The sequence below is a fragment of the Cynara cardunculus genome (assembly GCF_001531365.2).
Source record: "Cynara cardunculus var. scolymus isolate 2C chromosome LG 6, CcrdV1, whole genome shotgun sequence".
NCBI classification, from domain to species: domain Eukaryota; kingdom Viridiplantae; phylum Streptophyta; class Magnoliopsida; order Asterales; family Asteraceae; genus Cynara; species Cynara cardunculus.
In genome coordinates this window covers 17,830,656-17,844,442 of record NC_037533.1, presented here as the reverse complement: position 1 = coordinate 17,844,442, position 13,787 = coordinate 17,830,656, and the positions used below count along the sequence as shown (strand labels likewise).

Genomic DNA, 13,787 nt, shown 5'->3' with positions numbered 1-13,787 from the left:
ATTTGTAAAGAGTGCACACACACACATATATAGACAGGAGTTCAAGAACTCTTGTGATTTAGAAGAATGCGAAAACAGTTGTGGCTCTCTAACATTTTTTACTAATATAATAAATAAAAATAAATTGATAAGGGTAGTAATGTAATGTATTTGTCATAATTTTTATGTTATTTTAATTAATTGTAATTATCCCATAATTTTATATTAGAATAATGATCACGACCCCAATGTTTTCTTTTCATCGTTTATGTATCTGAAGATTCGATTTTGTGAAATTGACTGTGACAAACAGGTGATTATCGACTTCTAACGTGTCAACATTGAGTGTGCAGTGATAATCTTGTGAAAATCGACTTCTAACGTGATAACATCGAGTGTGCAGATCGGTGTGATAAACCATCCCCTAATTTATTGTAATAAAGGAATGTGAAATCGGCCATGATAAACAGGTGATAATCGACCGTGATATTCTTGTGAAATCGACTTTTAACGTGATAACTTCGAGTGTGCAAATCAGTGTGATAAACTAGCCCTTAATTTTGTGTGATAAAAGAATGTGAAATCGGTTGTGATACTGTGATAATCGACTGTGATGCTGTGATTCAAACCTAATCGACAGTGATATTCTTGTGATGAAAGAATGTGAATAAGGATGGTGATTTGCCCCGACCTGTTGAGGAACTCGGCTCACCCGACTCGAACGGGGACGGGGATTCCCTGCTAAAATAGGTCGGGGACGAGGATTACAAAACACGTCACATCCCCGTCCCATTGTCATGCCTAAATGTGAAGTCGGCGGTGATACCGTGATTTTTAACCCTAATCGATTGCACACAATGATTTATAATCATCTTATATACTGTGATACAACCCTAATTCAAAGAGTGATAAACATGTGATAAGTAAACCTTGAATTAATTACCTCTATAACATAAACATGTGATTACTGTGATAGAATCCATCGTTTTGGGTGTAAGAAGCATATGATTAAAGTTGAGGGGGTAAGATGTAACTTTAAGATTTAAAAGACGAAACTACCCTTGCATTATCCCAGTCAGCATTCCAGGTGACACATTTCTCCCACGTGGATCTCTGCTATTCGTTTAACGCCTGTAACCTACGTGGTACCGCCATTGAAGAATCCGTGGTCAAAACTCGAAGGACTTCCATGTTCTTCAAAGAAATCACAAAGCGCGCACATACACACACACACACACTCTTTCTCTCTGTTTCCGCCGGTGTATACTCCGTCGGCAGCTCGTATATTTGGCCGGAGGCTCCGACCTGAGAACAACTCCAGTCGTGGCTCCTCCGTCACCGTCAGGGCAACAGAGCAACAACAACCTTTCTCGAAGAAGAACCGCATCGTCTAGTTCATCGTCTTCGCGTCCGTCGCCGTCGGGACCTACACGGATCATTTACAGAGAAACGCTCCGGCCGTCGTCTTCGTCGGAATCGGATCTTGACTTGCCGGTTTGGCAACGGACTTGGTTCATCGTACTTCTATTCGCAATGGCGTTATCTTTTTTCGGTCTCGCTATCGTTCTCTTCCTAACGCTAGATTCGGATTACACTTCATCTTCTGTATATGCTGCTAATTCCGAAGGCGTCGAGGTATTTAGCTTTTGATGATCTAGTTACGAATATAGTTTGTCTGTTCTTAATGTTTACCGCTTGATTTTGATAATTTTATTACACGTAACTGAAAATTCCCCCCAGAAAGAACATCAGTTTCCAAAATTGAAATGGATCGACTAAATTTGAGGAAAATGCTGCAACTACATTGGAAAAAACCAAATTAAAAGATTGTGCAGGAACCATGAAATTTGTAACAAAATCTATATCAATCTCGAATGAATTCAGGAAATTATAGGGTTGAGCTCAGATCTGAACTCTGAAGCGACATTTTCTCATACCTTTTCTCAGTTTTAGTTCTAATCCAGGCGTGTTAGACACGTTCATAACACTTAAATTGATCGAGTTCAAGTCAATTTGTGGATGAACTCTTTCACATTCTGTAAGAAGGAAAAAGAAGATAAACAGTAGGGTCAAATTGACCAAATCGGAAATTGTCTGCATCCAATTTGTAAAAGAAAAAAAAAGTTTCATCGATTTGTAGTTGGAAAAGTAATGCGTTTGCTTTATCTTACGTATCTAACATTGTATTTTTTAGGCGAGGGGGTGATATTATCATGTTCAGTGATTGAACTGGTTTCGTTTCGATTGGTAAAAACCAGTGCTTTGCATTTAGGTTTCTAACTTTTGATTTGAATTGGTTGGATGAACCGGAAATTTGCAAGTGTTATAATATTTCCATGTTAGGATTTAGCATAATTGGTACTTCGGTTGTTTGATGTTAGCCTTACTAAGGCCAGCTCACGGAAAAAAAACATTTACTTTATAGCTACCTCACAATTTTTCTTAGAAAATAACCAAGAAACCGCAATTTTTCTTGTGGTTTCGCAAGCTGATAGCCTTGCAGTTTTGCAGCCTGCGACTTTGGCTTGTTTTTTGTGTTTAGATGCAAGGGACTACGATACCGTAACTTGCTGTTTTTTGTTGGTTTTTGTTGTGGGCCCACTTTTTCAGTGGATGGATCAGAAAACCTGGGAAACTGCAAGGAAAAATGCCTTGCAGTAAACGCTGCAAGGCACTTTTTCTTGTGGTTTCTTGGTTATTATGTGAGAAAACATGTGAGGTGTGTATAAAGTAAATGTTTTTTTTCATGAGCTGGTCATTTGAGATGATAACCCCTGGAAATCGCCACTAATGAAGAACCAAAAGCAACAACAGTAAATCCTCAGCAAACAGTAGCCCTCCAATTACAATGGTGGAAAACATGCGTTGTATATCCTTAGGAAGGTGTTTCATTAAAATCACTAGTGAAACCATATTACAAAAAGTTGCACAAGCATATTTGTTTGTGTTATTCTCACTTCTTGGATCTCAATATGTGATAGATTACTTATGGGTCAGTCATCAAGTTGATGCATGAAAAGACAAAGTTCCGACTACACTCACATGATGTGCCATATGGATCTGGCAGTGGGCAGCAATCTGTTACTGGTTTTCCAAATGTGGATGATGCCAATAGCTACTGGGTATGTTCATGTTTTTCATGTCTATTTTATATGTTCAGTTTACTTGATCTTAAGAGCGCCGATGGAGGTTCTTATAAGAACCCACTTTTTATACTTTTTCTTGCTGGATCATTTCCAACTCACCAAATTAAGAACCTACATAAAACTCCAAAATGGTAGTTCTTATGAGAATCGCTTTTGTGGGTCCCATGTATTTTTTCAACACCAATACTTATTATATATTTATAAATATAGAAGTAAATAAACATACAAAAAACTAATAAAATGTCATTTCACATAAACTTCAAGTAGGCATGAGAATGAAACCTAAACCCATTGGGGAACCTTGTGTACCCGACAGGGATGGGGATTCCCCGCAAAACTGGGGACCGGGGACCGGGGACGGGTAACATGGTCCCTTCCCCGTCCCCGTATATTAAATATATTATATATTTATTCATAAAGAATTAGATTTAATATTTTTTAGATTTAAAAATAGTATTTTGACCTTTCTTCTTATATACATTTTTTCGGAGTTGTCTTGTTGTTAATTGTTATGATAAAAAACGTGGAGAGCCGAAAGCGTTTGATCAAACAATTACGTATGATGTTGTGATTTTGTTCACGTATGAATATTTGATACTACATAAAATCAAAATTTTGGAAATATGTGAGATTCAAACATGGACCATTATCGATTGAGTGTGATTTTAACACATTTGATTTTAAAATGTCACATAAATAGGGAAAAAAATCCCCGATTCCCTGTTGGCGATCCCCGGGGATGGGGATGTGGTCACATTCCCCGTTCTCCGATGTGATCATAGTCCCCTCCCCATTCTCATGCCTAACTTCAAGGGAAGAACCAAGGTTCTTGTACAAGAACTCTAAGGATGTGGGTGATTTGTAAGAATTCTCTCCAATGGTAGTTCTTATAAGAACCTACGCTTTTTGCTTATAAGAACCTCGTGTTGAAGATGCTATAAGTTCTATAACTTTGTTGCAGTGTGTTATATCTGATTGTTTTCTTCAATTTGGTCTCTTACAAGCCAGATTGTTAGACCTATGCTGGAGACATCTGTGAAACAGGGAGACAACATAAAAGGTGGAACTATCATTCGATTGCAACACATGAAAACTAGAAAATGGCTCCATAGCCATTTGCATGCTTCACCAATATCAGGAAACCTAGAGGTGAGTGGATCGGCCTTTTGCTTATTTGTTCTTCAACAAATAAAGTTGCGGTTATTACTTTTTCTTCTTCATACATGAATAGTGGGCATTTTGTCTCCATTTGAACATTGGAAAGCTCCTAAATAGGTTTATGTTTGGAGGTCTTGCCACTAGCTTTTTTCTCCATGTCCTCTTTTGATAACCAAGTAAATCTGTTAGGATACGTTTGGTACACTGGACAGAAATAACAGACCATGGATCATTGTTCCACGTTTGGCAGGGCTTTTATGTGGAACATAGTGGAACAGACGTGTTCCACCTCCCACCCCATGGAACAAGGTGGAACAGACTTATGTATTACCAATATAACCTCAACATAAAGCTTAATTCTCTTAGCCTTCCTCTTTACATTTTATTCATTCTTTAAATTTTATTTATTGTATTTTATGTTTTTTAAACTTTTACTTTACTGTCCTCAAAATATTATTTTTATACGGTTTCTGTATTTTGATTAATTAATGTAATTTATTAAACATTCGAGTATCGAATAACTTTTTGAATCAGGGAATGGTATATTGGTATATGCTAGTGTAATTGGCAACACATAGAAACAATCATTAGGGTTCTGATGAGATCATTTTCGACTTTTCGTGAGACACGTGAGACCAGCTGTGATGTCCCAAACATACACTGAACCTTCACAACGAAAACATTGTGCAGTACAAAAACATACCTTTACAGTATTTTTGCTGTGAAGGTCCAGTGTTTTTGAATTTTCATAGTGTTTTCCTGTGAAGGTTCGGTGTTATTTGTGGTCTAACGGTTCTCACAAAAACAGGCTGGTCTCAAATGATCCCAAGTCTACCATCATATATACACGTGTACAGAGAGTGATCAGCATGTCAAACCATTGTGCATCCAAACAACTAGTGTCTTAAAAAAATACAAAAAACTAAGGGGTTAGAGATGATGTTGGAAACCTACACTTCTGACCGGCCGAGATGCTGACCGAGTCAACCATCAATATGTCACTGACCAAATCAGAGTGCTTACCCGAAAAAAATTATTGGTTGCTACAAAATACTTGGTAAACAACTTTTTACAGTCAACGCTTACACAGCCCGAACCTCTTACCCAGACCGCGGTCTTGCAGGTTTGTGTTGGTAATGGCCTTTAACACTCATGGTTGCTCAAGAATACGACAATCGACATTGTAGTTGTTCATGATCACACATAAATATCGTGTCAAAAACTGCAACTTAACCTAATCGAGGTTTTCTATAGGTGAGTTGCTTCGGAGATGAAGGCAATTCAGATACCGGAGATTATTGGAGGTGAGGCCTACTTTCTGTCACTTTATTTTCTTTATTTTTGGAGTTATTTTGTAATTTATACAAGAACTACCTTAAGAGCGATCTTGCTCGCCATTGCATCTGAAAATTGTTTATTTTCTCAAAGAGTTGAGATCGAGGGAAGTGGGAAAACATGGAGACAAGATCAAAGAATAAGGCTTCGTCATGTCGACACAAGTGGATTTCTACACAGCCATGATAAGAAATACAGCCGAATTGCCGGTGGTCAGCAAGAGGTTAGAACCATCTTCGTATGATTAGGATACTTTTGCAAACTAGCTGATAACTTGATAAGCCAGTTGTTGGTTGATAAGTTAGGCGTGGCTTAATAAAACCGGCTGATAAACTAGTAATGTTTGGTAAAAAAAACTAGTTGATAAGCTATATACAATATAAAAGGACTCGAGAAAAACTTAATTGGAAAAATTTAAGGGGCATAATTGGAAGAAAAAGAAACTATAGCTTATGATGGATTAAAAAGGCTTTTTCAATGAACTCAAAAAATATTATTTATAACCACAAGGGTGGTGTCTGATTGGTTTGAGCTTGGGTCCAAAGGTCAAAAGTATCTGTTAGAGATATGCCGTTATGGTTGTCAAACATGGCATGAAAATGGGAACGAACCAGTGTGTTGGTTAACCAAATCATGATGATCTTTCAGATTTGGTGACGAATTAACATTGCTCGGGATTCGTTAAAAAACCCCAAACCGGTTCTTTCTTGCATTTTTGTAGGTTTGCGGTGTACGGGAGAAACGGGCCGATAACGTCTGGTTGGCAGCCGAGGGCATATACTTCCCAACGGCCGAAAGCAAAGCAACAATGTAGTTTTCCACTTTTTACATTGCTGGTAATTTGCTTTTAGTATTCCTTAAAAATACTTTTTAAGCTAATCATGTTAAAGAACAGGAATTAAGGTATAGATTTTCGGGGCTATAACATTATAGATTGGCAAAAACTCGTTATCACCGGTTTTTTAACTGATTATACCTGTTCTTAGCTAAAAATGTGTAACCACTGGTATAAATGGTTTCCGTGTTCATAACTTTGATTTCATAATCTGAGTGCATAAAATTTGGTGAGAAGGGAATTTGGTTGCAAACCTAATATTTCTTTAAACCCAATAATCAAGATATTGTTTGATAATTTAAAATGCCTACAAAATTCATAAAAGGTTTTTCCACATTCCTCAATAGGGCTGTAAATGAACCGAACGTTTAGCGAACCGTTCGGCAGGAAGTTCGTTTATGTTCGTTTATTTAATAAATGAACGAACATGAACAATTTTTTTTTTGTTCGTTAGTTAAACGAACGAACATGAACAAGAGTCATGTTCGTTCATTTATATCCATTCGTTTATGTATTAAATTTAATATATAATCTTTTGTTTATTTACTTGAATTCAAATGATATTTATTTATGTTCGTTTAGCCCATTCGTTTATGTTTGTTCGTTTAGCATGTTAACAAACGAACATAAACGAATACGAACACACCTGATTTCTAAACGAACGAATACGAACACAAAGATTTTTGTTTGTTTACCGTTCGTGTTTGTTCGTTTGTTCGATTAAGTTAAACGAACGAACATGAACAAGCCTCCGTTCATGTTCGTTTAGTTTGTTTACAGCTCTAATCCCCAATGTCAAGGGTTGTGGGTTGTGAATGAACGAATCATGTAATAGATTGTTTGAGCTCGACTTAGAAAAAATAATATTGGACTCAATTTTTTTACAAATAACTCTTTTAAATCAGGATTCGAGCTTGAATGTATACTTGATGTTTGATTTCAAACTCGATGCTCATTTAATATATGCTTGGTTGAAAAATTAGATGCCGGAATGGCTCGAAATATTTAATCATAGTTTTATGATAAGTTTTGTGATTATATCTAATAGGAATTCTTGAAGAAGAGGAAATGATAACGAATTTATTTATAATAATGTTCTAAAACATGTTTAAAACACTTATTTTGTAAGACTTCGGGACCATTTATCAAACGTTTACTTGAGTAAGTGAACATTAAGTCATTTTACTTTATCGGATGAATATGGTAAGAATCAAAATTTTTACGCGATAAGAGCGAGACAAGGACCATGAGTCTTATCCGGTAAGTGAGAACGACGACTCTTACCATGGTAAACGCTTACTGGGTAAATTGTTGCATACGATACCGTTTTGGTGGACTAAAATCTTATCCGGTAAGTAAATGATAATGTTAAATTTATGGTAAGTAAATGATAATGGTAAATTTACCAGTAAGTGCTTTCCGGGTAAGTGTTTGGTAAGCAGTCCATTCATTCTAAATTAAATGTGAATTTTAGTTTAATTTGTCTTAAAATAAATGTCCATTTTAAAAAAAAATTCACTTTCCAATTTTACTCTTTATTATAAATTTAAGAGTATCTTCAGAAAACGTAGATTTTTATTAATTAATTATATAATTTGTTTTAAGATTTTGACTTGTACTTCTCCATTTTGGAGAAATTTTGAGGAATCTACATAAAGACTCTTCTCTTAACAAGGTAAAACTATCAGTTAGTTATTTAAAAGATCTAATAATTACACTTTTGTTTTAAAAATGTGTACCGTTTTAATTGTGAACAATTATTTCAAAACAAATGATATAATTAATTAATAAAAATATATTTTCATAATTAATCATAATTTTGCCTTTATGGATTATTACAGAAAATGAAATTTTAATCCATTCTAAATCCTACAAATCAAGCATATCAAATGGCCCAAATCAAAAACCCTTAAAAAATTTCGAACCCAAACGGACCCCAAAGTTGCAAAAAACAAAAGCACAAGTTCAATCAAAACCCATCAATGTGAACTACTTCATTTGGCAAAAATCAATCATCATTGATTTTTATTGGGGCCGTTTACCTAAACACTTACTCAGTAAGCACTTACCGATAAAATTCAACACTATTGTTTATTTAGCGGGTAAGATTTTATCCACTAAAACACATCGTATGCGACAATTTATCCCAGTAAGCGTTAACCATGGTAAGTGTCCTCGTCCTCACTTACCGGGTAAGACTCAGGATTCTTGCTTTCGCTCTTAACGGGTAAGCTTTTTAGTCATTGCTATATTCATCCGGTAAAGTAAAGTGAATTGGTAAGCGCTTACCCAGGTAAGCGTTGGGTAAACGGGACCTAAAATATCGAAAACGTCAAGAAAATTCGAGTCAAAAAAGTCAAACCCTTTGGTCCATGGCTCAATAAAACACCATCACACAAACAAATCAAAAAAAAGTAGAAAAGATGAAGCTCCATATTTAGAATCTAATGATCTTTGAAGAGGATATGCTCTGCTGAAAACCATTCAAAATTTCGTAAAACCACAGTTTTTCCCAAACAGATGAAGCTTAAAATCATAAAATAAACTAACTTTTGATCCGTTGCAAATTAATTTAGTGCGATTTAACGTACTCTTGAATGATGTGAAGACCTTCGGTTTCTTCCCCGTAATCCTGGAAAAAAAAGGTTCGAGAATAGATTGAATTCATGAGCCAAAATCGAGGAATTAAACCGGATTCTCAGATGTTTTTTGCGGTTAATAATTAAACAAGTACCTTCACAACAAGGCATGAGCAACCCACAACCTTTCTTGCCTTCCCTTCTGAATCTATCTTGCATAACTGCAAATTCACAATTCCAATAAACCCATTAACAAAAATCAAATACTTCCCTCTGCTCCAAAAATAAGTGTCCGTATTTCTACTCTAGTTTGTGTCTACTTTCCAATTGTACCCTTAAGTATGGGATGAGAAACTTATTACTTCATCTATTATTCAGGATAAAATTGTCATTTACTTGATTAAAAAGTGTAATAATTACACATTTCAAAGATTGTGTAATTTTTATTGTGCACATCTATTTTGGGGGAGAGGGAGTAACTTGGAAATCAAAAGGATTCAATTGTGTTGGAATAAAACCCTATAACTATACAATCTCAGCACCATTCACAAGTGGGAGACAAATTGCACCCTAATACATTGCTAAATGCACCTCTGTCAAGTGATTTTCTTCTCACCATCAACATCAAAACCTGCTTTTTGCATTCCCAATGCACCACTTGACCTAATTATGACATTAAAGGGAGTGCAAATAGTATTGCCAAAAAAAAGCATTTTTATCCCACTTAGGCACTCAAGTCATGTCCTGTCTCATTCTAATGTCAAGTCAAATATGGGACAAGTTTTTGTACTGTCATGTCCAGTCCACTCCTGCCTACCAAAGGCACCAATAGCAACACTTGGATTTTGCACAAAAAATAAATGATAAGAAGACTTACACCAGCCCATTCGCCGAGAGTCTTTGCAGCAGGAACTGAAATTAAGCTCACGTTGTGGTCAGCACAAAGTGCTTTCACCAATTTTTGATAGTCGGGCTGGTTGCAATCTTCTGCCAAAACACAAAGTAAAGCAGCGTGTTTCTCGATCACTTTTGCAGCCTCGTGAAGCCCCCTCACAAGACCACCGTGAGCCAGTGACTTTCTTAACACAAGCTGCAAAGCAGTCATGATATCCATTGGCTCACCAAGAGCAGGGGCGGGTGCCTCCACTGGAATAACAGCCTCTTCACTGCAAGAAACAAAAGTATTGAGCTTAAGAATTTTAAAAACTATAAAATGCACTAATAAGCACAGCAAAATGCAACAAAGATTGGTTTACTTCCTATTTAGTTAACAAATAACTTTTTTAACCGACTGATTTTCTAACATTTCATGATGTGGTTCCCACTAACGAAATGTCTACAAAATTGTTAGGGCAACGTGGACAATAAACTTGATATTCGCGTCACCAAATGTTACATTGCATAGAATTTTCTGAAACTTCATTACATTGATAGAGATTCTGAAATTTTGTTATATAAATAGGCTTATTTTGAAACTCCGTTATATTGATTGAGAAAAATAAACTTGTTACACTAAATACTAATTAAGACAAAGTTCGTTTTATTTTGATGCATTTCACCTAATAAGAAAGAATAATAAACAAATACACGTGTACATAATAGTTTTTCATAGATGCAACACTGTCGTAAGAACCACAAGTAGAAAATGGATCAAACTCTAACTTATTCAATCAGAAGACAGATCTAATTTCACAACATGAAACAAAATAGTGCAAATTGTACATCAATATCAGACATTATATAATTCTAGAAGATCAATCGGTAACATACCCTGCCATGTTTTCTGTTCACCAAATCTTCTCTCAAACTGTGGTGACAGGAAAATGAAGTTAGAAAAAATAATAAAATTTGTCAACAAACAATTAACGCATTAGAAATAAAAGTATGCCAATTTACATCATTACATGGATATGGTTGATAGCTTGATACTATGAATTGATAGCTTGATACTATGAATGAAAACACTTAAGCCATCAATAAGCATTTAATTGATAGAAGCAAAAAGTACAAAGAACCATCCATGATTTACCATAATCAAAAGAAAATAATTACTCTAAGCCCTTTCATGAAAATCGTTTGAAGTAGAATATCAAGCTAGAAGCAAAAACATATTGGACTACCCCAAAAAACAATGTCGAACAGAAACATGTGTAATTTTACACTATTACCAAGTCAATCTATCTACACGTTTTCTGAAAGGTAATTGGAAACACTCACACACACACACACACACACACACACACACATATATATATATATATATATATATATATATAGATTAAAAAATGTGCAATGTTTGGGTGTTCTGTTGACATTAATTTGGAGATGTACATAAAATGTTAGGCAATTATCGGTGTTACATTTATTCGAGTAGAAGACTGTTCAAGGTTCAAAAATATTGAGAGCTAATTAAAAATGTCTACGTTTTTGTAAAACAATGTCAAACAGAAATGTGCTCATCACCGCAATTCCTACGCAACTCCACCCCATCCCTTCTGATGTTTCATTTTACTTAGTTTCTGCCGTAAAATGCCTGAAAACCTTCTAATACAAACCAAATGACTCTTATCAGAAGAGTCTGAAACTCCCAACAACATGTGCAGTGATGGCAAACTGATCATTCTTCTACTCGAAGAGATGTTACACCACTAATCGTCTGAAAATTTTCTTCCTAAATCTCCAAATTAACGTCAACAAACACACTTGAAGAATGTACATTTCGTAATCTCTACAAAAGTTACGGATCACACGTCGCGAAAATCGATTACGTGGATCAAAGCAGTATTTGTAAGATCTACATAATTTAACTAAGAATCAAGCATACGAAAGAGAACCATCGCACCAAATCCATAACATATTTGATTGATATGAGATCGAGAATGATACCTGCAGCTGCTGCTATGAAGAGAGTGGAGAAACGCAAAGCGTTGGTATGGTAGGGTGTATCAACATAAAACCCTACTTCTTTATAAAGTTTCACTATTTTCACTCTACCCCCCTCTAGTTTGTAATTTTTAATACTTAACCCTCTAAATTCTTATTTTTTTCAAAATTAAACACAAAATTTTCCAACATCTTAACTATGTTATTTTAGAAAATCTGGAGATTTTCGAAAACGCGGGGGATTTTGTGAATTTTCTAATTGGCTACGATCAAAACTGTTCCATTATCACCAACAAGTTAAGGTCAAATTGCATGAAAAAGTAATGTATTTTAACTGAATTCTTGTTTTGGCTAACGTACTTTCGAAACTTCCATTTTTGTATCTAAGATGTAAAGTTTTAAAATTTAAATATTTGAGCAACTAGTTATCATGTTGATGTGGTATCCAACTCAATATTATTTGTTGACGTGGTTAGTGACATGGATCTTTTTAATCTAAAATTAGTGGTTTTTTAATCTATAATTAGTATTCAACCGGTTACCATAGTACTTAATTGTATAAAACTTTACATATTAGGTACCAAATTGTAAGTTTTGAAAGTACGTTACCTAAAATACGAATCAAGTTAAAGTACGTTACTTTTCCATACAATTTGCCCACATAGTAAAACAAATACGTTCCAACAATTGTGTTAAACTATGTTCTAAAATTAGAAAAAGAAATGGAGAAATCTCTGAATTTGTGAAAAAATACAGTATACCTATTAAAAATGCTCGCAGGGATTTTCTTCAAAGTTGACGATTCCCACCTTTTCTATCTTCTTTTCCTTATTTCAGTACACGTTTTAGCATAGCTGTTAGAAGAGAAAAGGTTGTTAAATCTGCTAAATATTATACTGTTAAAATAATATCTCATTTTTATAAAAAAATAATAAAAAAAATTATATAATAGATCTGTTAAAAATAGAATATATTGTAAGTCGATTCATTAATACTCGATCATATACAGATTGAACAATCGTTAATGATACCACTTAGGGGACTGATATTTTTTTTTGTCGTAACGAGCTCGTCATTATTTTAGGGTTCATAATGTTAAAACCTAACCAAATTGTCGATGTTTTTTTTTTGAAGTATATAATATTTATATACGGCAAATAAAATAAATAAACTCACACACCCTCCTCACATTTGGTGAGGTTTGAATTCGTGACCTCATAGAAGGCCAAAGACTCACATACCGCTAGCCCAAATGTCATTTGGTCCAATTGTCGATGTTAAATCGACTCATCTTTCATCAAACCCATTATCATTGAACTCTTAACAAACACAAGAATTGTGATTCCTGTTGTAACAACAAACAAAAACTGTTCCGGTGTTATTACAACATATATGGCAAAAATTATGTCAGGACATGAAAAAAATGTCCAGTTATTCCCTTGAATTATTTTTCAGATCTAAAAACATGAAATTAACTGATTTAAAGTTCAGATTTTCATGAACATGTTTATATGTCATTTATAAATCTGTTCATTCTTCAATTTAAGAATTAAATTGATTCATACAACACTTATCTGTCTATACTATATTATAAAGTATTTTACAAAAAAACTCTTAAAAATCATTTTTTATGCATGAAGTACTGTTTATTGATGTATATTACTTAAAATTCAAGAGTACAAGTAACTTTGTGTAAGTACAACTTATTAAAGCTTTATTTTTAAATTCGTATAAATAACTACAAATAAACATAATCAAATACAAGATAAACATCAATTTTAAACATAGAAAATCTAAAATATAATTTAGATAATCATTGATTTCTAACAGAATGTTTAATTATTATTTAAAAAAAATTATATTATTAAACCA

At 34.4% G+C, this 13,787-nt stretch overlaps 2 protein-coding genes across 2 annotated transcripts; one reads left to right on the top strand and one right to left on the bottom strand.

The window, feature by feature from the left end:
- Positions 1-1,195: 1,195 nt before the first annotated feature.
- On the top strand, positions 1,196-6,569 carry LOC112514710 (stromal cell-derived factor 2-like protein). The gene is made up of 6 exons (XM_025121308.1): positions 1,196-1,614; positions 2,961-3,101; positions 4,134-4,274; positions 5,538-5,587; positions 5,712-5,841; positions 6,340-6,569. The coding sequence occupies exons 1-6, from the start codon at positions 1,513-1,515 to the stop codon at positions 6,430-6,432; spliced, it is 657 nt and encodes a 218-aa protein (XP_024977076.1). The 5' UTR covers positions 1,196-1,512; the 3' UTR covers positions 6,433-6,569.
- Positions 6,570-8,866: 2,297 nt separating this feature from the next.
- LOC112514470 (40S ribosomal protein S12-like) lies at positions 8,867-11,975 on the bottom strand. The gene is made up of 5 exons (XM_025120956.1): positions 11,919-11,975; positions 10,803-10,839; positions 9,910-10,198; positions 9,188-9,253; positions 8,867-9,085 (listed from the first exon to the last, which is right to left on the bottom strand). Exons 2-5 carry the CDS (start codon positions 10,808-10,810, stop codon positions 9,026-9,028), a joined length of 423 nt encoding a protein of 140 aa, XP_024976724.1. The 5' UTR covers positions 10,811-10,839; positions 11,919-11,975; the 3' UTR covers positions 8,867-9,025.
- Positions 11,976-13,787: the final 1,812 nt, after the last annotated feature.

Coding starts and splice junctions, on each gene's coding strand:
- LOC112514710 (XM_025121308.1), top strand. CDS start 1,513: ATGGCGTTATCTTTTTTCGGTCTCGCTATCGTTCTCTTCCTAACGCTA. Junction 1,615..2,960: donor CTAATTCCGAAGGCGTCGAG/GTATTTAGCTTT, acceptor AATATGTGATAG/ATTACTTATGGGTCAGTCAT. Junction 5,842..6,339: donor TTGCCGGTGGTCAGCAAGAG/GTTAGAACCATC, acceptor GCATTTTTGTAG/GTTTGCGGTGTACGGGAGAA.
- LOC112514470 (XM_025120956.1), bottom strand. Junction 9,254..9,909: donor CTCTCGGCGAATGGGCTGGT/GTAAGTCTTCTT, acceptor GTGAATTTGCAG/TTATGCAAGATAGATTCAGA. Junction 9,086..9,187: donor GCTCATGCCTTGTTGTGAAG/GTACTTGTTTAA, acceptor TTTTTTTTCCAG/GATTACGGGGAAGAAACCGA.